Here is a 26,342-nt window from a genome sequence, read left to right on the forward strand (position 1 = left end):
AAAATCCTTTAAGGTTTAGACGGTTATAAACTATGTTTGAACTATTATCTTAAAATCAAGTGCATGTACTACTGAATAAAACATCAAAATAGTAAAAAAAAGCAAATCTTTAAAAAACTCCACACTTGTTTTTGCTAAAAAAACATGCAGAAAAATGAAATTCGACTTTTTTCTTTTAGTCTGTAGTTGAAAACATGTATGCTATAATCATAAACACTAATGAAAAATTGCAGATAGTAATTTTAAAAACAACAAGAGATATTGTGTTTAAGGGCGGTGTTAAATGCGAAAAAATCTGATTTTGAGATCACATTTAAGACTTAAAACTATTAGTCTATCCACTATTATCTTGCACAAACAAAACAAACTATTAGTTTCTAAATTATTAATACTAAAGTATGTTTAAATTTATTCATTAGTAATGCAGAAAGCATCTTTATATGGAACCTTATGCCGCAATTCATTTCCTCTTAAAGCAACGAGAAATGTATAAATTTTCTCCAAAATGATGGAAAAATTTAAATTCAGTTATAAAAAATACACGATTTTTTGAAATTGTAAAAAAAAAAGGAGAAAAAAAGGAGAAAATAAGTTTTTATGGTTGAAGAAGTTGGAGAGAAGAGAGGAAGCGCAATTAAAAAGACATTACATCGCGTGCATTGCATCGATGGAATGAATAATTATGTGATACTAGTGGAAATTTTTGCTCTTTCCGGAATGAGAGATTATTCATTTTTATCTTAAAAGACACATAAATGAGCGGCATTAATTTAAAATTAATGTTCTTCATTCCAGTTTAATTTATGATTTAATTTTCAATTTCTAAAGTAAAATAAGTGCGAAGCTACTATGTAATTTGATAACTCTTTTTCAGCAATTCTCTGTCACTCGCTCTCTCTTAAAAATTAACATTCGAAACGGAAAATTTCTTTTTTTTCGTTGCAACAAAATGGATCTAAAAAGAATTAAAATAAAAACTAAAACTCAACTAAAATTATAATATGATTATTAAATAGATAATCCTAAGAAACTGAAGCGGTAAGGTACTACTTGATTAAAAGCTTTATTCGCTTTAAAATAAGTAAGTAGGAAATAACAGTCGACATGTTTGTAGCACTCAGAAACAGACGTTGGTTTTCGAGACATGCCAGACTTGAATGAGAAGAAACAAACGTGAATTTAAATATAAAATGCAAAGTTGATAACGGAAAATGGAAAAATAAAGGTGAAAAAAAACATAACTCAGCTCATCTTGATACCCTGGAACCTTGTTTTATTCATACGAATGCTGATTCCCATGTTAACGACATTAGTTCCTCACTATCTCTTCATCATCACGCGTGGAAATGCAATTTACCCAGATTTGCCAATCTAAGCCACTGTGATTTTTCTTGTTCTGTTTTTCATCTTTCTTCTCTTTCTCGTCTACTGCGGTTTTTCTAGTTTTGTTTTTCATCTTTATTTTCCCATTTTCTAATATCAATTTTACATTTTATATTTTAAATAACTTTCATTTCTTCTCACTTACGTTTGGCAAGTTTTGAAAATGGGCGCCTGTTTTTTAGAGCTTGAAACATGTCGACTGTTATTTCTTATTTATATATTTTTGAAGCGAATGAAGTTTTCAATTAACTATAATATAATTAGTTTAGTCTGTTAGCTACGTCTCTACGGTGACAGCCATTTAGTTCTTGTGTCATAAAAATTCGGCATATAAAATACACAAATCATTTTTAATATGCATTTACATGAAGAAAAAAAAAGTTGAAAAGCATTTTAAATAAAGTGAATTAGAAAATGTTCATCTAAAAGATGTTTTAATTACGTCGATTAATTAAAATTTTATAAAACAAAAATATTTACATACACAGAATCATTAAATCTGTTTTATTGTAATTAGACGATTTTTGTGATATGTAAACATCATTTTTATTCCATAAATATTATAGTAATAATGCATTCAAAATACCATTCACTAAAAACAGAATATAAGTAAAACATACGTTGTTTTCAAAAGTGACTGTTATTATTTTTAACTCAAGTCTTAGGAGTCTTAAAGTACATAGGTGAGAGGAACGAATCAAACAAGCAATTTAACTCAAACTATTTGATTTTTGGTTTCAAAATGTTTAAAATTTTCTCAAATCATTTCTAAAAATATGGTGTATTACAACAATTGTTCATACAATTAAAATTCCAGACTTGTTCTTTTTTTCTTTTTTTAATTAGGCACCTATTTTATTACTTCTTATGCATTAACACTCCAAAGGACTTTTATTACACTGCCGTTTCTAATTGTTACAGTGGTGCGATATTTTATAATTCAAAAGGTGATAGTTCCGTGAGGGTTAGTCATAAAGCATCTCAATTTTTCATTCTTTACAACAGATGGCGCGGATTCCCGGGAACAAAAATCCCATTTAGGGATTGTGAATGCAGAGATGTGATACGTGATGGAGAATGAAATGATTGGCTAGAATGATAATCGTAAGATCAAGTCTTTTTCAACTAAAAGAGAAATTACTCAGAAATAGCATTTAGAAAACGATTTGGTGGGGAAAAAAAGTATACATCGTTCAGTTGAAAATTAATTTTTAATGATAAAATGATTGATACGATATTTTGCTCCGTCGTCGATATGTTTTATAACATGTAAAATACAAAGTCCTCACCCCATCAAAATTGGAGATGCATAGAATTCCAACAAAATTACAAAAATACAATTATGGAATGGACAATTTTAAAAGGAATTTTAGAAAAAAAAAATTCATTTGGACGAAATTTACGTTAAAGAAATTTTTCAGAATCATCCGTATCGGTTTTTTCAGTTTAAACAACGATACTTTTTACAACGACCGATTAAAATTTGAATAAAATCTAAAACCATACAAATAAACAGTGTTAAACTACCATTACAAAATTATTGATCTGTTTGAGGAAGAGCCCGCAAAAATTCAAAACATTACACGTGCCATTTCCATCAATCAAATAAAACAAAGCCTTTACTTCAACAATATTATAATTATAACCGTCGTTGAACAGCCGACCCAATTTTATGGGCTTACGACTACTAATGTTCAACTCCGTAGCCTTGTAATTTTGAACCCAATCCAGAAGACAAGGGAACTCCTGGATCAAGTATTGGGAGAAATTTGCCTTCGTGGAGGACTTTTTGATGGAGCTAACCCGCATTTGCGTTACATGGAGAGGAAGACCACGAGAACATCCCACGGTTAGCCTGATGGCAAGGGGACTCTAACCCATGATCCGTATACCACTGAGGATATTTCAAGTTAGTACTCTGGTCGTTACAAGCCGGATGTGGAATTCGTATCGACTGGGATTCGAACCCGGTTCGCCTCATTGGAAGGCGAACGCTCTATCCCCTGAGCCATCGTGGCTCTTACTTCAACAATAATAATAAAAAAAAATTATGAAATGATACTATGACATCAAAGTTTAGTGAAAAATAAAAAGAATCAGGTAAAGGAAAATTCTTCTGCTTTCGCACATATTATGGAGAGGACTTACTTGAGAGACAGGGAATAGTCTTGTTTAGAACTCTCGCTGTTCCTCACAAGGTAGCTGCCTTCCTTGAGCACCCGCAGTAAGTTCTCGGCGTCCTGCCTACTGATGGATCCATGGTACCACCTTAAATCAATCAATCAATTTTAATTCCCGCAATGCAATTTTTTATAATTGTCTCCAACATTACAATAATAAATATTACAATCAGAAATATCAACGAAAATTTATTTATTTAGTTATGTAATCCTTATACACCGAAGAGCCACTGGTTTATGACCACCCTCCATCTATAACAATGGGCTCGCACAGGTTTTCATGGTTTCTCGCCCAGGAACAATGTTTTCATGGGGCACATTAGGACCCATAATCCTCATAGAACAATCCCTGACGTCTGTAAGCTACTTGAACACAGTTGCAGACCATGGTTCACCCATTCATTACAAAATTTTTTCCTGCGGGGTATGGTGTTTACCAACAGGATAATGCACCATGTCATAAGGGTCGAATCATCATGGATTGGTTCGAGGAACATTTCAGTGACTTTCAAGTCATGTCTTGACCCCCAAATTCACCTGACCTTAATCCAATAGAACATTTGTGGTCCTAGTTGGAAAACCAAATTCGTGCTGCCACGCTACCCCCTCGCAATGTGAGGGAATTGCAGGACCAGTTGGTGAGCGCTTGGTACCAGATACCTGAGACTACCTATCAGCACCTTGTGGAATCAATGCCACGGCGGGTGCTAGCAGTTTTGAGGGCTAAAGGTGGTCGTACATGTTATTAGTAGGGTGGTCATAATGTAATGGCTCTTCGGTGTATTTGCAACGTTATTAATTGAGCGATTTATGAATGTAAAAGATATCTTTCAAAATGCTAGATAAAATTAAGAAAAGCAAAATAATACATATTTAAACACAATATAACAACTCAGCTTAAAAAACTAAGCATAGTACAATTTCAATAATGCTCATTAAAATGACTACCGAAAAAGAAAAACCCAAAATAGTAAGACAAATTAACAGTTGAAAATAAAATTATTACCAGAGAATATTTACGAAAAAGATTTATTAGCGTTAAATACATATGATATTCAATTACGAAGTAGTATTCTCAATCTTGCATGTAAAGTGTTTAGTTCACCTAAATATCACATATTGATAAAAAAAATAAATGGTCAGTGGTGACAATCCAAATATATATGAACAATTTTTTTAAATTTTTATTAACAGCAATAAAAAATAGATTGACACTTACAGCAAGCAAAGCTACAATAAAAAATAATGCTAGTAATTTACCCCAACATGAAATCAACTTCTGCATTCTTTAAGTATCAATATAAGGTATTTGCATTCTAGCTAGGAAAGCTGTAAACCGCGGCATAACAATACCTGAGGGACCTCCATTAGAACACAGAGGGCAGATCATATTGTAGCAACTAATTACCTTCAAAGCAGGAACAAAGGATATTGCGCAAAACTGAGCAATATTAATTTCGACCTCTCCTGTAAGCTAGAACAGCAGAAGAGCATCCGGGATACAGGAGAATTACAAAGGACCTTGAAGGATCCCAAACTCTCCAGAAATTGAAAGCAATCTTGTCCTCTCCCTTCAATAAGCCTTCTGAAGATGGGGGTGGTGGAGAGGACAAATGTATATACCACCTGCTGAGATAAAAGGGAACGTCTTTGCCCTCCATGGGATTAGAAGGCTAATCCTCTTATTGTTCTGCTGGGTGCACCAGATAAGAGTTACAGGAGAAATAAAGAGGACAGAAGATGCTGTTTGCTTAGAAGATGTAAGCACGTGGGGGACCCCTTTATTCTGAAGCAGAAGGGGTTTTCTGCTGATGTGTTTTTACTACTGCAGCAATCTCCATGGTAATATTACCTTAATAAAGAGAGCCTTGGATGAAACAAATAGGTTATATCCCAGAAGTGTCAATGTCAGCAGGATATGACAAGAAATTAGCTTTTTTGAATGAGAAGAGGAGTAATTTAATGGAAAGATTAAGAGTGTTTTTATTTCGGCCATCGAATGTACTGCGAACAGGCTATAATGTCTCTTTGCAGCTAGAAACATTCCAAACCAACGATCTGCAGATTGCAAAAGAAATAAAAACAAACACCTTTTAATTTGGTAACAGAAAGAATTATGAACATTCTATATGTTTTTAGTAGGTAGAAACATTCAACACTTAACTTTTAATCTAATGATTATATTATCACGTACTTGGACTGAATCTTAATGGCAAGACGGTCTAACCTAAAACATGCTAATTTTTTAATAAGGATGTAACGAATATTTGGCTACTATTCTGTATTCGGCTCTTATATTATTTGGAAAACTATTTTAGGCAAAGTTTTTTTTGGGAGAAATTAGAATAAATTTTATAAAGAATAAATCTAAAATCTAATTTTTTATTAAACATAATTAAAAATTATTTTTAGATATATTTATAATTTGTGTTTAGACATATTTATAATAATATTTTTTAATTTGTGTTATAAAAGACAAATGAAAAAGCGAAATTTGAAGAATTGAAAATACATTACTTTATACTGAGCCCTGAGTTTTGTATTGATGATTTTTTTAAAAAATTATATTCAGGTAAGTCAATTTCGTCGTTTTTCAAAGTTTTCTATTTTAAAAATTGAGAAAATTTTTTAATTTCTTTTATTTTTGCTTGTTTTTCCGTATTAACTATAAAGCAGCATTTTAACGAAACGTTTCTAATAGACTTTATTCTTTTATTGTCCGTTTTGTCTTGTACGATAAGACAGATAACCGGTTACATAGAAAATTGAGACATTTAACGTTAAAGTTATATTTCAGAACTAAGAACACTTTTTTGTTCTGCTTTTCTTTATCTCTTTCTATTAATTTTTCTTTTCATGAGCGCTTCTATTATCACAGCATTTTTGAAAGAGAGTATCTTATAAACTTTATACCTTTATGTTAACTTTTTTTCTTAAAATACGGCAATGTGAAAAAGTTAATTGAGATTTTAGAGTTAAATCTTTCATTTAAAAATTAAAGGAAAAATCTTGTTTTGGTTTCTATCTAGCTTTTTCTTTTACAAAAAACCTTTTGTTGGTATGAACGTTTTTGTTATGACACACCAATTAAGAGGATTTTAACTAAACTTTTTCTTGAAAATACGGTAATTGGAAAACTAAGATGTTTAGCTTTAAAATATCTTTCAAAAATTAAGATAGATTTTTATTTTTTCTCCTTTGCTTTTGTATATTATCTTTTTTACGGGCACTTTTATGATAGAGCAGCATTTTTAAAAGCGTTTCCGAGAGAATTTATCTCGTTTAATTAAGAAATTAAGACAATTAATTCTGTGAATAAATTTAATTGTTTTCGGCGAATTTTGATTATAGATCCTCAAAATGTAGCCACAACCTGTAAAATATGGTTCCCCTCGTTTAATCAAGAGAGCTATCGGAAGTTCAGGCTGCTTAATGTTAATTTCCCTTTTTTTCGCACTAAATAGTATAGAAAATAGTATTTCGCACTAAATAGTATTCGGTGGCTGGCTGGCGCAGTTGGTTTGTCGTTGTCCTTCTGAGCCCAAGTCTGCGGGTTCGATCCCCGGCCCAGACACCGGATTTTCGGGATGCAGAAAATCCTCAGCGGCCATGTCTTATGATTATGCGGCATGTAAAAGATCCCTGGAATGCCTTATAGGCTCTTGGTATTTCCGGCAAAATTAAATTCCTAGTGCACTTTAGCATCCAAATAGGGTCTCGGTGCTGCCATCTAGTGTGGCAGAACCTAGCTGTCCAAATTAACATGGCCAATGGTATCTCACCCATTGTGGTGGTCCTGAAAGAGTGGATACCACTTCTGGAGAACACACAAGGTCTGCTCATTTTGAAGACTGATTTTGCAGCTCATAGGAAATAAAAAGTATAGAAAAAATATTTTAAAATTTTTAATTTCTCAAAAATTATTAGACTAACAAGTTAAAACATTATGCATTTGGCTAATTTTGTTCAAATTTTGTCAATTCAAATTTATGTAGATTAAAATGATATAAAAACGTACTTTATATACATACTTGTATGTTTTTATGCTTACTTGTACACTTTTATAAATATAGAATTATCTTCAGATAAGCAAGTTTTATTTAAGTATGTAAAATTGTTTTGATTTGCTTAAACCGTTCTCGGGATAAGGTGAAATACGCAATAAGTGAAATAAACATAGAGAGGATCCAAGCTTTCTACCGCTATCTAAGCATTTCGCAGCCTATTTTCCAGAGACGTTTATTTTTATATCTTGAGGCTTTTGTTATCTATATCTATAATACCTATATATTTTTATATCTATAATATCTATATTTTTTATATCTTGAGGCTCAGAAATATACAATACGTAAAAAAAATGTATACTTATTCGAAAAAGTGCGTTTTTGTGTCGGGTGTTATACTTTAACATATAGTCTATAATAATTAGCATACTTATGGTCAAGACATCAAACAATTAAGATTAAGGGCTAGTATGTGAAAATTCGATTATTAGACCAACACTTATTAAGACAGCCACTTTTTATTTATTTATTTCACGCATTTTACAAGAATTTGCTATGAACTTTGAAAATAATGAACTTATTTGCATATCTAAAATTTCATTAAAAATCATATTAGTTTTGAATCCATTTACACAAAACCAATCAGACATTACATGCAAAATTAAGTATACATCGTAATTCTGATTACAGTAAAAAAGTTCTATGTTGAATATTTAATTTTGAAGAGTGAAAAAAAAGAACTCACCCTTGTTTTTCTAAAGTCAGTTCTGCATCTACCTTCTCACCCACAGCGCTCAGTGCAGCACAACCGAAATTGAGGGACAGATTTTGTCTGGCTTTTCTAGGTGAATCCGAATTTAAATTCAAATTCAAATTGAGATTTGGCCGAGATGAGAGACCTAAATAAAAAGAGATGGAAAGATATTTTAAAATATTTTTCATATAAACAAAATGATTTAAACGCATCGATTAAACAGTTAGAAAAAAAACTTAAAACAAGGCTTTTAAATAACTAAATTACATAACTTCACGCTCTTTTTTAAACTTTTTATTTAGAGTATTGTTTTTAATCATTCGTGCATCATATTGTTTTTAATCATTCATTCGTAGTCCTTCAGATAATGAAGGAAATTGCTATATTTTATGCCCTTCGCTCTAAATTGTAAAAGAACATCCTTATAATAAATACAAGAACATCCTTATAATAATTATAAGAACATCCTTATGATCATACCTTATAATAAAAACGAAAAGGATAAGTTCAATTATAATCAACATGAATATCTGAACTGATTTTTACAGATACAAATATGGGCAAGAAACAGTTTTTAGAAATCATTCGTTTATAAGTTAACTAAAAAAATTACAGTGTACTAGATTTTAGGAAGAATGACCAGCTATGTATAATTGGTGATATTTAACTACCTTTTAAAAGAAAATTTAAACAGGCTTAAATTTCTCGATTTATTTTTAGACTCGTTTTTACAACGCGTTTGTGCAAACATTACGCAAGACAAAGGCCCATATTGCATGCAGTTTTTCAAATATCAGATAATTCACTATATAATTTTGACCAACAAAACTTTCTTACTTAAGATTGTCGAGAAAAATCTTTGAAAACATGTTTTATGGTTAAGAAAAAGAAAATAGTTTCTTCACATTTAATTAAATACTAATATGCTCCGCCATTATGCAGTTTACATTGTAAACCATCCTTGTTCCACTCGTTACTAACTTAAATCTATTTGAAATGCGTTCTAGAGAAAAGTCTTAAGAATTTGAATCAAATATTAAAATCTTAAAAACTAAAAATCTCAATCTAAAAAATTAAAATTTTCAGTCAACAAAAAGTCAGACATAAAAATATTTAAATATAAATACATGAATTGAAACAGAAAAAAAGCAATAATTATGTTAAAAAAACAAATACTTTCAAAAATTCAAAACTTTGTTAAAAACACAATTATAAATTTCAGAAATTAGAGCTATTAGTTTAAAACTGTCAAATGAACAAACTATCAGAAAGTTAAATTGAAATAAAGGACAAGTGATAGAAAAACTAGAAGAAACTAAACATTAATTATACTTTGAAAAAACGTAACAGCATGACTATTACCCATTTTTCAATGAATAAAATTATCATTATTGAACCTGCATAAGTATAATTAAAACATCATAAAAGAACACTTTGTTGATATGAACTATTAGCTTTTAACCCTTCAATTATTTACAACTTATAGCTCAGTTCGTTTCAACTTTTTATTGTCTAAGCAAAAACCAATTTTCACTAAAAAATTTATAAACATATACGTTTACGCTTTCATTCTTATGACACCTTACACTCTTGATATTTCAATTCGTCGTTGCCAAAGTGAAAAACAAATGAAAACTTTCTTTATTGCCACTTAAGAGAATATACAGATGTCATAAATATTAAATAACAATTGATAAGAAAAGAAGACATCTAATGAAATAATTGATTGATGCTTAGCTCGCTTGAAAATAAAAATTGATTATTTGAAAAGAAAACTTCTCTAAATATACATATGCACTTAAAATAAAAAACGCCGATTAATAAACACACTGATACTCAAATAAGCTGTACGGTTATTTCAAATTAAGAAGCAAAAAGTAAAAAACCAAAATTTTCTACAAATTATTTCGATACATTTAACAATGTACGTTAATGGGAAAAGCGAAACGTTTTAAATCGATTGAAACCTAGAGCTGCAAATTAACGAAGATAAAAAAAAATGTTCCATTAAAAGTTTCAAACCATCATATTATTCGCGCATAAATTGAAATGGAAATTAGATAAACTCCGGTTGCACTCTTATTAGATGAGAATTTTAAAGTGCCCGAAGTTTTCCGGACAATTTCCTAAGAGAGGGCTATAAAACGGAGTAAAAGCGGTGATTAATTTCAACAAAACGCATTCTCTAGTACAGTGATGCAACTCACTATTATTCTCAATTAGAGTTTTATAGAAATTCGTTAATGGTGCAAGCGCTTTAAAAGAGAATTTAATGTTTATTCAGAATAATAAAATCTCACATTATAATTAAAAAAATAAATACAACTAAATGAAAAACTAATAGACTTAAAATGTTTTATAAATCATTGTCCCTAGCAAACCATTTTCAACACTTATAACAGTTCTCTAAATTTCCAATTCAACAAAAACCATAATGTTGCTCATTTACTTCATTTTTGCTTATGTATATACTCCAAAAAGCAAATTTAAAACTATATTAGGTACAGCTCAGATGTGCAAATTCAATAAAATCTAATTTAAGATTATTAATAAAAAAATCATGAAAAAAAAATTTCATTCTCCTCTTTTTAAAGTTTTTCAAAATAAAGCTGTATTTTATTGGTTAATACACTCGCAATTATTTCTATCTACTTTAATTTACATTGTCTTTGTATTCCTTATTATTTAAAAAGTAGGGGACGCGGAAAATAGTTGAATCATTTAGGGTTCCTTAACCCCAAAAAATTGAGAACCGCTGGCTGTAGAACACATACTATAATCGTTTTTCATCGTTGCATTTGTACGTATTAGAAACGCTTTTCGGAAGACATTCCGATGCTTTGCATTAAGGCTACTAGGAATTATATATATAAAAAAAACTAAACGTGTGAAAGCATAACAATTAAGCATTTTCATTACGATTTTGAAATCTTTCAGGTTTGTGGAAAAGACAAATGCGACAATCGCTTTATTTTCTTTTGGAACTTGGCGTGTTTCTTATAAGTTTCAAAGCAAGCAAGCCCCTCGTTGAAGTTATTAACAGCTAAAAACGCCTATAAAACGAAATTAAATTCCAATACCCAAATAATCTATTTGAGGCAAAGTCGCAGTCGGCATGCAAATTTCCATACTCCAGAAGAAGACAGAATCTACTTTACGAACAAGTATAAACAATGCACACTTCTATATTACTTTTTCGGGATCGTAAAGAGAGATTTAGTTCCATGCAAATGAAAGAAAAAGAGTAGCTTATATATTGTTTGAAATAAAAGGAAATGAAAACTTTCATCTACCAGACAGAGAGAGATTTAGAAATGGAAATTGTCTATGAGAATAAATTTAACTTTGAAGGAAGTTTCAAAGAGTGCAAGATTAGTAAGAAAAAATTGAGAGGTGAATAAAATAGAGCATTCTTATGGATATAAATGAAACAAAACACTAACCATAGAAAAAATATTTATAATGATAGAAAATTTACTGATGTTTGACGCGTTTAAATGTCCATTTAAATGTTCCTCTGAGTCTGCTGATAACCTATTCAACTTAAGAATTGTAACGTATCATTTATTAAAAGGTTCCGTGGCACAATTTTATAATTGATTAAAAAAGGAATGTTTTTTTTTTAATTTTTACGTTACTCTACCATTTAATAGAGGGATTTTGCATTGGGTTTGTATAACGTTAACCGTAACGCTACCCTTGTTTTCGAACACTTGCTGCATTGCGTTTTGTGGGGGAAATTTCACGCGTTCGACGTGAAGCTCAAATAGCTTTAACAAAAAATCGTAACGCTTTGCAAAACTTATCTAATCTATACACAAAAAATTCAAAACGATTTGTTTTTTTAAATTCAACAGGAAAAAAAAACGTTCCTCTAATTATTTCTTCCAGGGTTATTTAATTATCTTCTAAAAAATTCTGAAATTAATATGATATATTTTTCAATATTGTAAATGTTTTTCATTTTTTTTGATTATTATTGCTTTTAATTTGCAAATCAAAATCTAACATACATTTTTTATTTCTTTAAAGTAAAAGTGATACAAGCATTATATATCGCATTCTTAATTGAGATGGAAACATAATTTTTTCAACATTTGAAAGCAAGAAATCTGTAGAATTAAACTTTTTACTATATATCAATAAAAAAGCTATTCAAAATTGAAAAACATTTTTTTTTACGATAGATACCTTTTCAACTGCTAGCATTTGATTTCTCTCATACTTCATTTGTATTATAGGTATCACATATATGCGAACACAATATACATGCGAAATGCAAATTCGATTTTTACACTCAATATAAAACTTCATTTGCATAAAAAAAAGAAGATGGTAATAAAAGACGGCATGTTTCGAACGCACAAACTAAGGTGTCATTTTTAAGACTCACCAGACAAGAATTACGAGCGTTGTGAATTTTCTAGCAAGTCTCGAGAATAGGCGCTTATTTTTGAGCGCTCAAAATATATAAATTTTTATTTACATTATAATATTTTTTGAAGCAAATAAAATTATATATCACCAAGTATATTTTTCCGCTTCAGTTAATTACAATTATTTAGCATTTTTATATTAAAAATAATATAAAAAAACAAAGGGGAAAAATTAATATAATCAGAAACTTAAACAAAGCATTACGTAACACAAAAGAAAAATAAACAGTAAATCCTCAAAACTGCTTAAAGGAAATAATTTTAATTTTTCACCCCGTTGCGCCGGTTTTATTCAAACTCGTACTAAGTTAAGCAAAAAATAACATATTATTAATTAAATTATAATTCATGGATCATGGAAAGCATTAATTAAATTGAAATTTAACTGGCTATCGTAAATTGATAGCTTTAATTACAAAAAAAAGTTTATATGTCATTCACGATAATCAATTATTTACGTTCACATTTTTAAAGCATTTCAATTCATCAACACATTAAGTTTTATAACAATTACAAACAGATGATGCAACACATGCATCAGTTGTCTTTAATTAAAACACACACGGTTCGTTTAATCCAGTGTTACGAAACATTTTATCCACCAAAAGTTCTATATTCACTAAAGAACACTTTTTAATTCCTTTCACCCTCGTCCATTGGCAAAATGCTGTATTCCCCTTAAGTTTGAAAGTAAGAATAACGACGATAAAAGGAGTTTCTTAAGAATATGTGATGAGTGAATAATTTCTTACATTGAAAACCATGTTATTCATCTAAAGAGGAGTTTCGCTCCTAAAAATGGAGTAACGAATTCGGCAGATGGGGAAACAACAATAGAAGGGTTTTAGAGAATCTGTCCCATGAGCGAATCTTCTACTTGATGCTACGGTTAACTTAAGTTTTAAAGAACGTAAAACATCAAAGGGAACTAGTTTAGTGAAATAAAGAAAAGTTGCGTCGTTCCAAAGATAAATTTCCAAGAGGACAGTAATCAATCTCATTCTTCTGATATTAGAACATTTACAATTTCATAGAGTTATTTTATCATTTTGAGTGAGAAAATAAAGAAATAAATATAACTGCAACGAACGTTTTTAGTGCATACTACTACTCGGAATTTTAAAGATTTAATATTTTTTCTGCCATAATTTAGAATAAAATAGACAAAAAATTTCAATTCCAAAAGTACTAGACTTGAGATTTAAAAAAAAAAATTATGATTGTTACGGCTTAAAAGAGCAGATAGCAGACGATTTAAGAGAAATAGGTTGTTGTTGTTGCTAATTCCCATCTGGTCTGACGGGGTCAGACCAGATCAATGAATCCGTTAACATTGAGAAAATCCGAAACCAGAATGGGAGAGGAGTGAATATCGTTCCAGTCCAGCCCTAAACAGATCAAGATGTGCTCAGGTGATGCCTGGTTTTGTTGGCATTTAGGGCAAAGAGGAAAGATCTTTTGATTTTTAGAAAATGTGAGACTTTTCAGGTGTCCACTGGCCAGTCGGGATAGGCAGGTGTTGGTTTGCCTGTCACCAGGGAGAGATAGAGAGAGTCCTGGTCTTTTTGCTTTATACCAGTAGTGAATAGGTGGAAGCAGCCACTTTTGTTTATTCTGGGCCTTTTGCCTTGCAAAAAGTTCAAGGTATGTAAGCTCTGAGGTGGAGGGGACTGGATGGTCTAGTCCCTTCTTTGCAAGAGTGTCAGCCAACTCGTTGCCGTGGATATCGACGTGGGACGGGATCCATTGAAAGTGGACCTCATGCTGTTGGGAAATGAGCTTTACTTTTTGTAAGATCGAAAAACTGGTTTTATCTCCAATGAGGGCCCAATTTTTGAGGTGTTGAATTGAACTACGGCTGTCAGATAGTATCCAAGTATTTCCAAGGTGCCCTTCACTCAAGATTTTCTCTAGTCCCCTGTCGATTGCAATTAGTTCGCTTCGAAAGACGGAGCAAAAATCGGGGTTTCGTTGATGAAGAGTGTAGTTCTCTCGAGGTGTTTCAATAAATACCCCACTGCCAGTCTGTCTATCCATTTTACTGCCATCAGAGAATATTTTGATGTCGTTTGGAGGGATTTTATTGATGATTTCCAGGGACAATTGTCTGAGGAAGTCAGGCACACAGTCTTTCTTGTCAAGCATGGTAGGGAGGCTTTCATGGAAACTAACATTGGAAAGATCCAAGCAAGTACTAAGATTGCTATGAAGATAAAGAGGTTCAATATTTTCAGCGATTAACAGTTGTGATTTAACATGACTAAAAGGACTGTTTTTCTTTAGCCTTTGATTGCAGGTCCAATTATTTAGGTAAATAGCAGTTAAATTGCCTTGGTCTAAACTGGAAAGTTTATTGTAATATTTCACTAAATTAGCTTGCCTTCTGAAGTTAAGAGGTTGCAGATCTGCTTCGTAAAGAACGATCTCTGAAGGGCAGCTACGTTTCAGTCCAGTGATGATGCGAGCGGCGCTCAGTTGAACCTTTTCCAATTTGTTTAAGTTAGATTGAGAAGCACAGCAGTAGACAGGATAGCCATATTCAAGAATTGGTCTAACAAGAGCCTGGTAGGAAGTCCTAAGAGTAGTTGCATCTGCTCCCCAATCCCTACCAGCGATACACTTAATAATATTTAGGCGCTTCCTAGCCTTCGAGACAATATAATCAATATGTTTGTTACTTGTAAATTCGGGATCGAGAATGTATCCTAGGTATTTTGGGTGTTTCTCGTAGGAGAGCTTCTGGTGTTTGAGAAACAAGGATGGTTCATATTTATAAAGTCGTTTATTAGTAGTGAAGAAGGTGGTTATCGATTTGGTTGGGTTGAAGCTCAATTTGAATTCATCTGCGTACTTGGACAGGGCTTCTAATGAGTTGTTGAGTCTCGACTCAATCTCGGTAACGTCGTCACCGCTACCCCAAAGAGCAATATCATCAGCAAACATTCCGATGCGAGTCCCGAGAGAAACAGTTTTCTCTATTCCGGCCATGTACAGAGTGAATAGAGTTGGACTGAGGACAGTTCCCTGGGGTACACCCTGGCTGAGGTGAACTGAATTTGAGAGAGTTCCATTAAACTTCACCCTGATATGTCTGTGATGAAGATAGTCTGAAATCCAAGCCAGTGTATTGCCTCGGATGTTGTAGGAATCGTGAAGTTTTATAACAAGTTTGTCCTTCCATACTCATCTAAGAAATAGGTGATAAAAAGTAATAGGTAAAAATTTCGTAATAGGTGAATAAATATTGTGGAAAATCATAAAAGAATTTTTACTTAATATTTAAAAAAAAAAATCACAAATGTTAAAAAAACGTATATTACGTGATTGACGGCAATACTATAACGAAACAACTAAGATTTGCCAAAATCGTTTCAGAAATCTACGACAAGATTCTAATATAATACAATTTTCGGAACAAAATACTTCTAAAGTAATAATCTTTTTTTGAAGTTTCAAATTCTAACCTTATAACAACTCATCTTTAATATCCCCCGTAGAATCGTAACACAAAGAAAAAAAATCTTAGAAATAAGCAGAGAGATGAAACAAAGAGAATACACTTAAATAATAATGCACCCAATGGAAAGGATTAAGTATCCCCTTCAAAGTGTATTTAAATAAAATACCAAGAAATCAATAAAACGCATTAAAATACACAAACAGAATGATAGAACACAAATCTATTTGTTCGCATTCTCCGCCTTTAGCTTATTATAATGATTAAAAAATGAATAAGAGAAATATCCAAACCTTTCAACAAAATCATAGAGAATAAATTCAGGAAAACTAATGGACTCTTACTAGAATCAAAGTGTGATGAAAAGGAAAACACTTAAGGAAATTAGAGACGAGCAAAGAATCTCAAAAGACATTCCTCAAACATTCGAAACCTCCTTAATGAAACATAAAGAACACGCCATAAAACTTCCTCCAGAAGTAGATTTGGCGATTGAAATCAAAGAGAAGAATCAGATGTAAGCGAGAATACATGAATAAACGATACACTCCATTATCGTTTAATGCAACACAAAATCGCCTTTAAATACCCGGGCTACAGGATTTCGTTTTATCATTTGTGGAGTATTCAGGAAATGGTAACATTAACTCACTAAACTCTTTAATAGCGAGGCAATCGCATCGTTGGGGATCCGTTTGTCACCTAATTTAGACTACAGAGCCTGCCGTGATGGCGAACTAACGAGTTAGAGATAGTAGTCGCGGCCTGCATTTTACGCGGGGCCATTAATTAGATAGGCTGAGTCATTCCTGATGGAACAGCATCGTCGACTCGAAAAGATCTGCATTATTAGACACGGCTAGTAGTTTTAAATGGAAGCGACCAGTATTTATTCTAAAACTTCGACGAGTAAGTCCTGAGCCATACGTAAGTTTTCAATGTTTGTAAGTATATGTTGAATATTTAACATAAAGAAAAATTCGTTTTTAGAATTTTAATTAATTAACGGAAGTTAAATTTAAAATGCGTCCCCCTTCTTAGAAAAATTGAAAGAGTGGATGAAAGTGAATAGGTGATAAATGAATGGATGAAGTTTCTAAGCGACATTTTATTGATTTTAAATAAATTAGTTATTAATACGTTAGTTTTTGTTTGTATTCGTGTGAGAGAGAGATTAAAAAATACTCTGAGCATTTGATTTTTTTTATCTGCAAACACTCAATAGGCGAAATTGATATGCCCCCAATTCACATTCAAACTCTCCGTAAAAGTGTTCGAACTCTTGGAGTTGTAATATGCTTCCAAGAGAAAGATCCTAAAGATGTCATTGACTATTTGTTGCCAAACGCACTCGGAGTTTTCTTCCACGCAAAAAGCACTCTAAGATAGCCTTCATCCAATGAAAACTCCAAAATTTAATAATTCAAATTTTTCTTTAATAATTATATAAAACTAAATTATTATCTTTTTCTCGAGAAATCGCTATATTTGTTTCAAAAATGTCATTTAAAACATTCTTTACTTAAAACCCATTAAGATGACACTAAAACCCATCAAGTTCTTTAAATAAAAGACTATATAAAAGTGCAAAATTTAATAATAAAAAAAAGCTCGAGTTAGTAGTTATTTAGCATTACACATTGCAAAATAAAATTAAAATTACAATATTAATAACAAACCACAATTTTTAATTGTGATAATTATGGGTTTTTTTTGAGAGAGAGAGAGAGTTACTTCTCCAAATTAGCTAATACATTTGGCAACACAACTTTTTTATTTTATTATTTTGATTTTAATGGTTCAAAATTTTATAAATATAAACTAATTATGTTCCTATAAGGTATAACACAATTTCACTAACATAAAACGGTATTATAACGGCAATAATAAAAGCTATAAACAGATAAAGAAAAATATTAAAAAAAGGAAAAATCAAAGCATATTTCTGATCTAACGGTATTTGAGAACGTAGACAAAGGAGACCAGAAGGTAAATCACGTCCTACAATAATGTATCTTAATACACAAAAATTTGGAAATATTTCTGACAATATTTGTAAGAAGATTAAAAAATAAATTAATTATCTTTAAAAGTTTTCGTTTTTTCAGTACAATGATAAATTTTGGGACTTATATTACTAACTTCAACGTAAAAAAAGGAAAAAGTCATAAAATTAAGGATGCAGTACACTTGGAAAAAAGTAAGGTCAAAACTACCAGAATATGGTAAAATTTACTGTGTTTCTAATTCTATGGACACATAAAAAAATCAGTAATTTTCACCGAAGCATTTTGGTTATGATTTTAACAGAATAAACTACAAAATATGGTTTTATAATGTGTGGTAAAATTAGGTAAATGAGGTAAAATTTGGTAATTTTATCGCGGTACTTTTAGAACATAGTTTCATAGTCATTTATTCGGGTAAATTTACTTTTTAATTATTTTATTTTTTACTAAATGTGCAGTAATAAGAACTTTGAAAACAATAATTTCCCGTAAACCGTTACAATACGAACGGAAAAACTACCAGATGAATGGTTTAAATACCGTACATTTTGGTTTTATTACCGGATTTCTTCTTCATGAACAAATTTGTCTCGTTGACACATTTGACAAAAATATTTCCAGGCGTCTAAAAGCGCTCATAACAGTAATGAAATTTATATAAATATATTATTTTAGACACGGCCTTCTACTTAAAAATCCTGTAAAACTGTTTCTCCTTCACAGAACCAGTTAGAAGGAAAAGCTCTGATTACTCTCACCTTTCGCGTTATTTTACGAAATCAATATATGTACACTGCGCAGAATATCAAGTAAGCGAAAGTTTACACCCTAAATAACTTTTGCTCTAATGATCAGATTTTTACTTACTAAGACTCAATCTTAATTATTCAAGAGCCTAACGTTAAAAATGTGTTTTTTTCTTCTATAAATTCGGATTCTTAATTTTTATATATGGGAAGTAGCAATCTGAAAAATCTGGCCGTAATTTCGCTGTATCTAGAAAACTTGAGCGAATCGAAAAAACATTGAAACACAATAATACAATTCATTTAGTCAATGATAATTCCATGCAAAAAATAATTTTTTATAATTATTTATTATGTTTTAAAATTTTATTTAGTAGTAGTCTAAAGAGTTAGATTGTGAGGCATACAAATTTTAATATTATTTTAAAGCATGTAATTTAAAAAAGCAAATGGGTCACATACTTTCTGGGTAGTCCCATTTTAAAAAAGTCGTATATTTAAAATTGAAATTAAAACTGCAGCATACATAAACATATTAAATTTAAAATACTGCATGGATTTTTAATGATATAAATATAAATTTGCCTAAGTTTGAGACAATTTGTTACACTAAAAAAAATAAAAGTATGCTTTTAATATGTTTGTAGATTCCATGATATTCATTTTTCAAAATCCATTAAAGCATCTTAATTTTTGCAGCTAGAATAATAACAGTAAAAAAGTGGAAATCCATTAAAATAATTTGAAAAAATTGCTTTTTTTTCTTTATATAAAAGATTAAAAAAATAGATTGTAAGAAAAACAATTCAGAATTTGATTATCTTTTACATTAGGTATGGATGTATCATTTTTCTCTAAAACCAATAAAAACACTTCATAAAAATGATATTTTAAATCGAGTACAAAAATAAATAAATAAAATCTTGTAAGTGAAATAAGTTTTGTTTCCTTCTTCTATTTCCAGAACCGGCATTAAAATATTCTCAGAAAGTGTGACTATAGTACTTTTTTCAGGCTTCTCGACAACTTTGCCCTCCCCAGGGGGACCAACTCCACAGTCATCACCATTTCTCTCTATGCAGTACTGATCGTAATACAGAAAGAAAAAAATAGAAAAGTCGCCAAGTCAAAGAAAAGGCTAAAGCGGTATACACACAATTACAGAAGGCATCGTGAACTGTAAAGGTTGTTCCCGGGGGCAAGGACTTACCGTAGGGGTAAGACGGGCAAAATCGGGAAGAAACGACTCCTCTGGGAGAAACGCACAAGTGAATTACTCCCAAAAAGAAGGAAAAAAATAATAATAAAAGTGATCAGCTCGATACAGAATTTTATTGAGATAATTTTGTTTGATGTTAAGTTGTATTGAGGAAATTTATGAACTAGGTAGTGATCGTAAACGTCAAATACGAGAAAATGTTTTCCAGTATGGGAGGATAATATCGGTTTTCTTTCTTTTTTCTCTTTCATTATTTTAAAACAAGAAAAAAATTTCGGCTAAGGGGCTATTCTATACCCCTACGGTCTGAAAAAAAAATTTTTTTTTTGTAATTATACTATATATATTACAGTGAATATTATTTATATGCATTTTCTACATTTTGCATTTTTCGATATTCATTCATTAATGTGAAAGTAGTATTTTTACAATAATATTGCATATACTAATACTAAATAGTGCTTAAAAAATGGAAAATTACCATAAAAATTCCGGTTGGTAACAGTTTGATTTAATTAAACAAAATTAAAACTTTTGTAAAATTAATAAATTTAATGAAAAATGATGATCACTGTTAAATATTTTAGAAGATGTTGAACCATAATACCGCTTAAATTTACTTAAACCTTAATGCAACCTTAATAAGCAACTAATGCAACCTTTATAAACTATCTATGATGCTCAGTTGAATTGTATTGTTGTGTTTCTACAATTCAGTACTGCAATTCAACAGTACTACAATTCAATTAGAATAGAAAAAATGGTCCATTTAACGTTTTTTCAAGGTTGCAAGAGATTTATGCAGAATTCCAGGTACCGATATTATGATTTAAACTTGTACAAACATTTTTTAGAGAGTAGATAAAAAAAAGATTATAAAAGTATATAAAGAATGATTTGCAAGAAATGAAACAACCACTTTCTAGTTTTTTTTAACAAACATCATTGCAACAGAATAAGTTAAATTATTTTATAATTATTAAATTGGTTTATAAAAATTATTTAAAATTTTGTCTACATATTAAAAACATTTCACACTAAATTAATGTATTAAGAATAACTAATAGACAGTTATAAAAATGCCGAGTAAACAAATAAGTTAAGATTTTTAGCAGTTGCATGATATTTAATAACCCTCATAAAAGAATAAAGCTAAATAGAAAAAGTTAAAATTAGAAAATATGCTTAGCACATTATTTACATTTTAAATAATTGAATCGAGTATGTAGATTAATAAACATTATTTATATAAAAGTTTGAAAATTAGTTCTTTATTATATGTCACACTAAAATGAGAGAGAAATTTAATTATGGAAGCAGTGCTTATAAAACTCAGGCGAAAATTAAAACACAATAAATTTTTCGCGGAATGTTTTTTTTCTTTTTGCACATTTTTCATGTCTCTTAATTTGAACACGGTAAAAGAATGTTGAAAATTGCTTCAGCTATAGAACAATTATTGAATATATATATATTCAATAATTGTTCTATAGCTGAACTCAATAATTATTATAAGAATTTAATTATTGAAATAAAATATCATTTTTAAAGTACAATCGAAATTTTTCTTCTTTGAATAAATCTCAAAAGTTTGGAAAGAAAGAAAAATATTCGTAGAAGGAAACGGATACCATTTTAAAGTAAGAAAAACAGTTAGTTGTCTTTCGCATTTCGCCTCAAGTTTAATATTAAGCATTTCAACTAAACAGCGTCTATGCGATATATTATATTTTTTCACAATTTTCATAACGTTTTAATTTACTGTTACATAACTGCAACTGATATAATTGAATACAATATATTATCAATTTTAAAAATGTATTAAATAAGCATTTTTAATAAACACTGAACTTTAATTTTAAACCTAATAAATTTTATATTAAATTGAATTGTGAAAAACATTAGAAAAGTGAAAATAAATAGTTCATACATATAAATGAATAACACAAATTTTTTAAACCAGAGGAACTTTTTAATTCTTATGTTTATATACATATGCTGTTTATTAAAAATATTGCATAAAAATACTCAAAATTCTTTTCGCGTTATTCAGTAAAATGTACATTTTTCGAAATAATGAAGCTTTTAAACGTTATAAATAACATCAAAACTATTGACCCAACATAACTAAACTTAAACAATATCACTATGAAACTAAAGTTCGATTCATAGACTAATACAGAGATGCCAACTGCTCTGGAAAATAATTATAAAAATGATAAATAACTACAAAGTAAATTTTGCAAATAGTTGACTATTTTTGCTTGCTTTTTAAAAGGTATAGCATGACATAAGTACTATAAAGTGGTAAATTATATAAGCCTACGAATTATTTAGAAATAGTGATGGATAAAAATATACTAGATTGAATTTATTAAACCAAGAATCACAATTGATAAACTACCACTTTAAAATATATGTTAGCTGTCCGGAGCAAGTTGACATATCTGCTAATATATAGATTCTATTTATTTTATCCAAGTTAATGTAATTCAATAACTTTAAAAAGAGTACAACAAAACGCAAAATGCGACGTTTGTAATTTTGGAAGCTGATATAATGCTACAATAATACCTAATCGGTAATTTATTAAACGATCTAGAATGAAATACGGTGTTTGTTTAGAGACATTTAAAAACAAAAGTAGATAAATAGATGTTAGTTCAGGATAGTACACTGAGAAAAAAAGTATGGAAAAATTGTTAGAATATGGTAAAATTTATCTTCTTTGTGACTCAATGGGAACCCAAAAAGCTGGGTACATTTCCCAAAGCGCTTTGGTAAAATTAATAATAAAACATCATTTTATAATATGTGAGGAAATTTGGTAATTTTATCATGATACTTTAAAGCATGGCATAAAAACCATTTATTCAGTTAAATTTACTTTCCAGTTTTATATTTTTTTACTTAATGTGTGATAAGAGCTATAGTGTTGAAATGCCGGTATCATATGAACGAATAAATTATCAAATAAATGATTTGATTACCTTATATTTAAGGGTTTATTTCCAGAATTTTGCTGTTGTTTTTTCCACCAGGAGCGTCTTTATCAAACAGTACGGTACGGTAATCCAGAGTTTTTCTCTCTGTGTAGGCTATACTTTTAAAAATTAAAATATATTTAATCTTTATTGAAGTAATATTTAAAGAGCCCCAGTGAAAAAGAAACAATTACTAGAAATATATTCATCATTAAATTTCTGAAAGAATTTTCTTTATAAAACTTAACTTCTAAATCTCTTTTTTTTCAGTTTTAGTTTTAATTTTAGCAAGAAGAATTACAAAACACAGAAATATCTATATTAAAATTTCCTATTGCAATTTATATAAGTGCCAAACACATAAACGTCATCCGACAAACATAACCAACGCCATAAAAGTAGCTCTTAAACCATAATGCGCTCATCTTCGAGCAAGACTTGGCGACAATATAGAAAAAAAATTACGAGTAAAAAATTTAATTAAAGTTCAGAAACAATATGAGGTATTTTCAGTAACAGTATTTCATATCAAGAAAGTACTAAACAGCTTCGGCATAAAACGCGGTTGTCTTTTTAATGGTTTGAGCTGCCGTAAATTTAATTGTCCTCGCTTACCGTCGCGCAAGCATATCATGTTTCACAGCCTTTATTAGTACCAACCCTCTTCATTACGTAACGTAAGGTAATTAATTCTTCTTCAAACGGAAGCACTAATTTTGTTGCACCATTTTTTTCTTCTTCCTAAACTATATTTATTACGGGGTAAGTTAGGTGTTGTAAATAAGCGATATGGCGTTTGCAAAGAAGGGGGACATGTTTAGGACGAGATTGATTTTTCTCTGGTGGCTCGTCCTAATATGCAACAACACACATAAAAGGCAGTCGCTTATAAGAAGAAAAAAAATACACACTAAAAGGAAGTAAATTGATTTCTGGTTTCGGGAATTCAAACAGAGTTTCCCAGTTTTCGGTGTTCAAATAGCGTGGAATGTATGAAGGACATAAAAGCTGGCATTTAAATCCTTTCGGGCTGTATTTGAAAGCGCTACCTCGATCGTATTGAAGTAAACAACCGTAAAATATGACATTTTTAGTTTTGGGACGGGTGGTATTTTTATGCGACTTCAGCAGTAGCTAGCAAAGAGAGGGAATATTTAATGAAACGTAAAAGTGCAGAACCGTAAAGAAGGTTTTATGCAGGTTGCTGTAAACATGGCAAATATGATTGCAGAGATTTAACACGGGGAATAAGAGAAAACTATTGGAATCTGAGTTCGACGATGTGAAATTACAGTAATCGGTTGGTTATTGCAAATTGTGATAAAGCAAAAATTTCTAATTTTTCCTTTTTGCAAAATATATATCAATAATTCATACAAAATAATCTAGTTTTTAAAAACATGTAAGGATTCAATAATTAAATTTAAAAAAAAAACGATTTCAATAGGAAAAAGAAATTTGAATTTAATAACAACCGTTTACATTCGATAACTAAAAAATTGAGGATTTATTTTTACATGATAAAAAATTCCGGATCAAATTAAGCTATAAAATATCGGTATTTTGGATGTTATTTTAGGGTTTGGGTGTATTTTGGGTTTTAGAATAATATTTACTAAACTAAAGTGATTCAGTGGTTTTACTGTAATTAATACAGCAAAAATTACGGTATATCAGATTTTTTGTTCCGTAACCTGTTCTGGTAAAAATAGATTTGACGATAAAAAGTACCGGCACCCAGAAATCTGGTACTTTTTATCGTAATTTGATATGAAATTTTTTACAGTATACAATTTGGTTTGTGAATATCTTCTTTTACTTACTATACATGCGTGAATGATTAATGCAGTAAATGTCACAAGACAATTAATTGAATTTATTTCTTAAATCGAGCTACCGGGTTGTGAAATAAATATCCTACAAAAATCAAACATATAAGTTTTTTAATTTGAAAAATATCTAAAACTTCTATAACAACCAAATTGTAATATTTAAATTCAATTTTTAAATATAATTTAGTAAAAATTATTTTGTAACAGATACCATTTCTTAACGAAAATTTTTAATTAAATATTTCTCAAAAAGAATGGACTTCAGAAGAGCAACATTATCTCGATTAAGAAAAACAAATTAAAGCTTCTGTAAAGACTTACTAGCACACAATATATTGATTTAATGAGTCCAAAAAGTGGTAATCGTCATTAGAAATCCACTGTTGGTTTATCATTTCTGAATTCATCGATTTAGTTCATAAATAACTAAATTTACATAGAAAATATGCCTCTTAACCACTCGAATTTCGTTCTATCGTAATAGTCACACCAGCTGACGGGCGCTATTTTTAAATTTTTGTGTCTCTTGAATGTAATTTTTCATTCAATGAATTTCAATTCTTGAATTTAATTTTTGCGTCTTATATAATGAAAAAATAACCACAAACACAAAAATGAAATCCATAATACTAATGTATAAAAATAATATCCTTTCCTAACGCCATATAAAAATTTACGAAATTGTGTCAATAGCAAAATAATGCGGGTTTTCTGCTTAATACAATACACATTTAAAAAGAAAAAAACTTTCTTTTTTAAAATTCAAGATAGTTTTTTTTCGAGACTCCAATTATATCGTAAGTCAATTCAATTTCAAATACTTCTTTAGGTCATTTTTTATTACGTTTAGCTTCAAATATTGAACAAATATACTTTGCTACTATAAATAGAAAAGTTTATTTATTTTTATTATACAAGCTCACTCTTTTCTGTTGAAAGAAAGAAGCAAAAAAAGTAGGTCGCTAGAAAGAAGTTGGTAGAAGGAAGTAAGAAAAAAAGAAAAATTGTTTCAGCATTATAACTCCACAGTTGGCTACATTTTTTTCTCCAAATCATACAGAAAGAACGAAAAATTGCTTCGAACATATCTCGAGGAAAATTTTTTTTATTATTTGTCAATAATTGTTCTCGAAACTGAATTCAAAATTAAAACAAATACGGAGGTTGGAGCAAAAATGGTTCAACGGTAATTATAGAGTTAAATAGATAACATAAAATAAAACCATAAATTTCATCAAAATTACTGTTTCACAACTGGAAAATAAGATAAAACAATCACGGAGCCTCCTAGTATTATGAAAAAAATCAAAACCATTAAAACAATTTTTTTTTTCGCAT

At 30.0% G+C, this 26,342-nt stretch overlaps 2 protein-coding genes across 3 annotated transcripts in view; both read right to left on the minus strand.

The window, feature by feature from the left end:
* The window catches only part of LOC110282861 (SH2 domain-containing adapter heavyweight), a 322,281-nt gene that overhangs the window by 12,583 nt on the left and 283,356 nt on the right, over positions 1–26,342 (minus strand). For both annotated transcript variants that reach the window (XM_043042633.2, XM_071183352.1), the window contains 2 exons: positions 8,313–8,466; positions 3,532–3,651 (listed from right to left, as the gene is read on the minus strand). In XM_043042633.2, coding sequence (XP_042898567.1) covers positions 3,532–3,651; positions 8,313–8,466 — 274 coding nt within the window. The remainder of the gene's footprint in view (positions 1–3,531; positions 3,652–8,312; positions 8,467–26,342) is intronic.
* Positions 14,048–15,931, minus strand: LOC139426017 (uncharacterized). Its single transcript, XM_071183353.1, has one exon. The coding sequence runs from the start codon at positions 15,743–15,745 to the stop codon at positions 14,063–14,065; it is 1,683 nt and encodes a 560-aa protein (XP_071039454.1). The 5' UTR covers positions 15,746–15,931; the 3' UTR covers positions 14,048–14,062.

The sequence above is a fragment of the Parasteatoda tepidariorum genome, chromosome 7 (assembly GCF_043381705.1).
Source record: "Parasteatoda tepidariorum isolate YZ-2023 chromosome 7, CAS_Ptep_4.0, whole genome shotgun sequence".
In the NCBI taxonomy this organism is placed as follows: domain Eukaryota; kingdom Metazoa; phylum Arthropoda; class Arachnida; order Araneae; family Theridiidae; genus Parasteatoda; species Parasteatoda tepidariorum.

What these genes read in the sequence shown, in the direction of transcription:
- LOC139426017 (XM_071183353.1), bottom strand. Translation starts at nt 15,745, where the DNA reads ATGGCCGGAATAGAGAAAACTGTTTCTCTCGGGACTCGCATCGGAATG.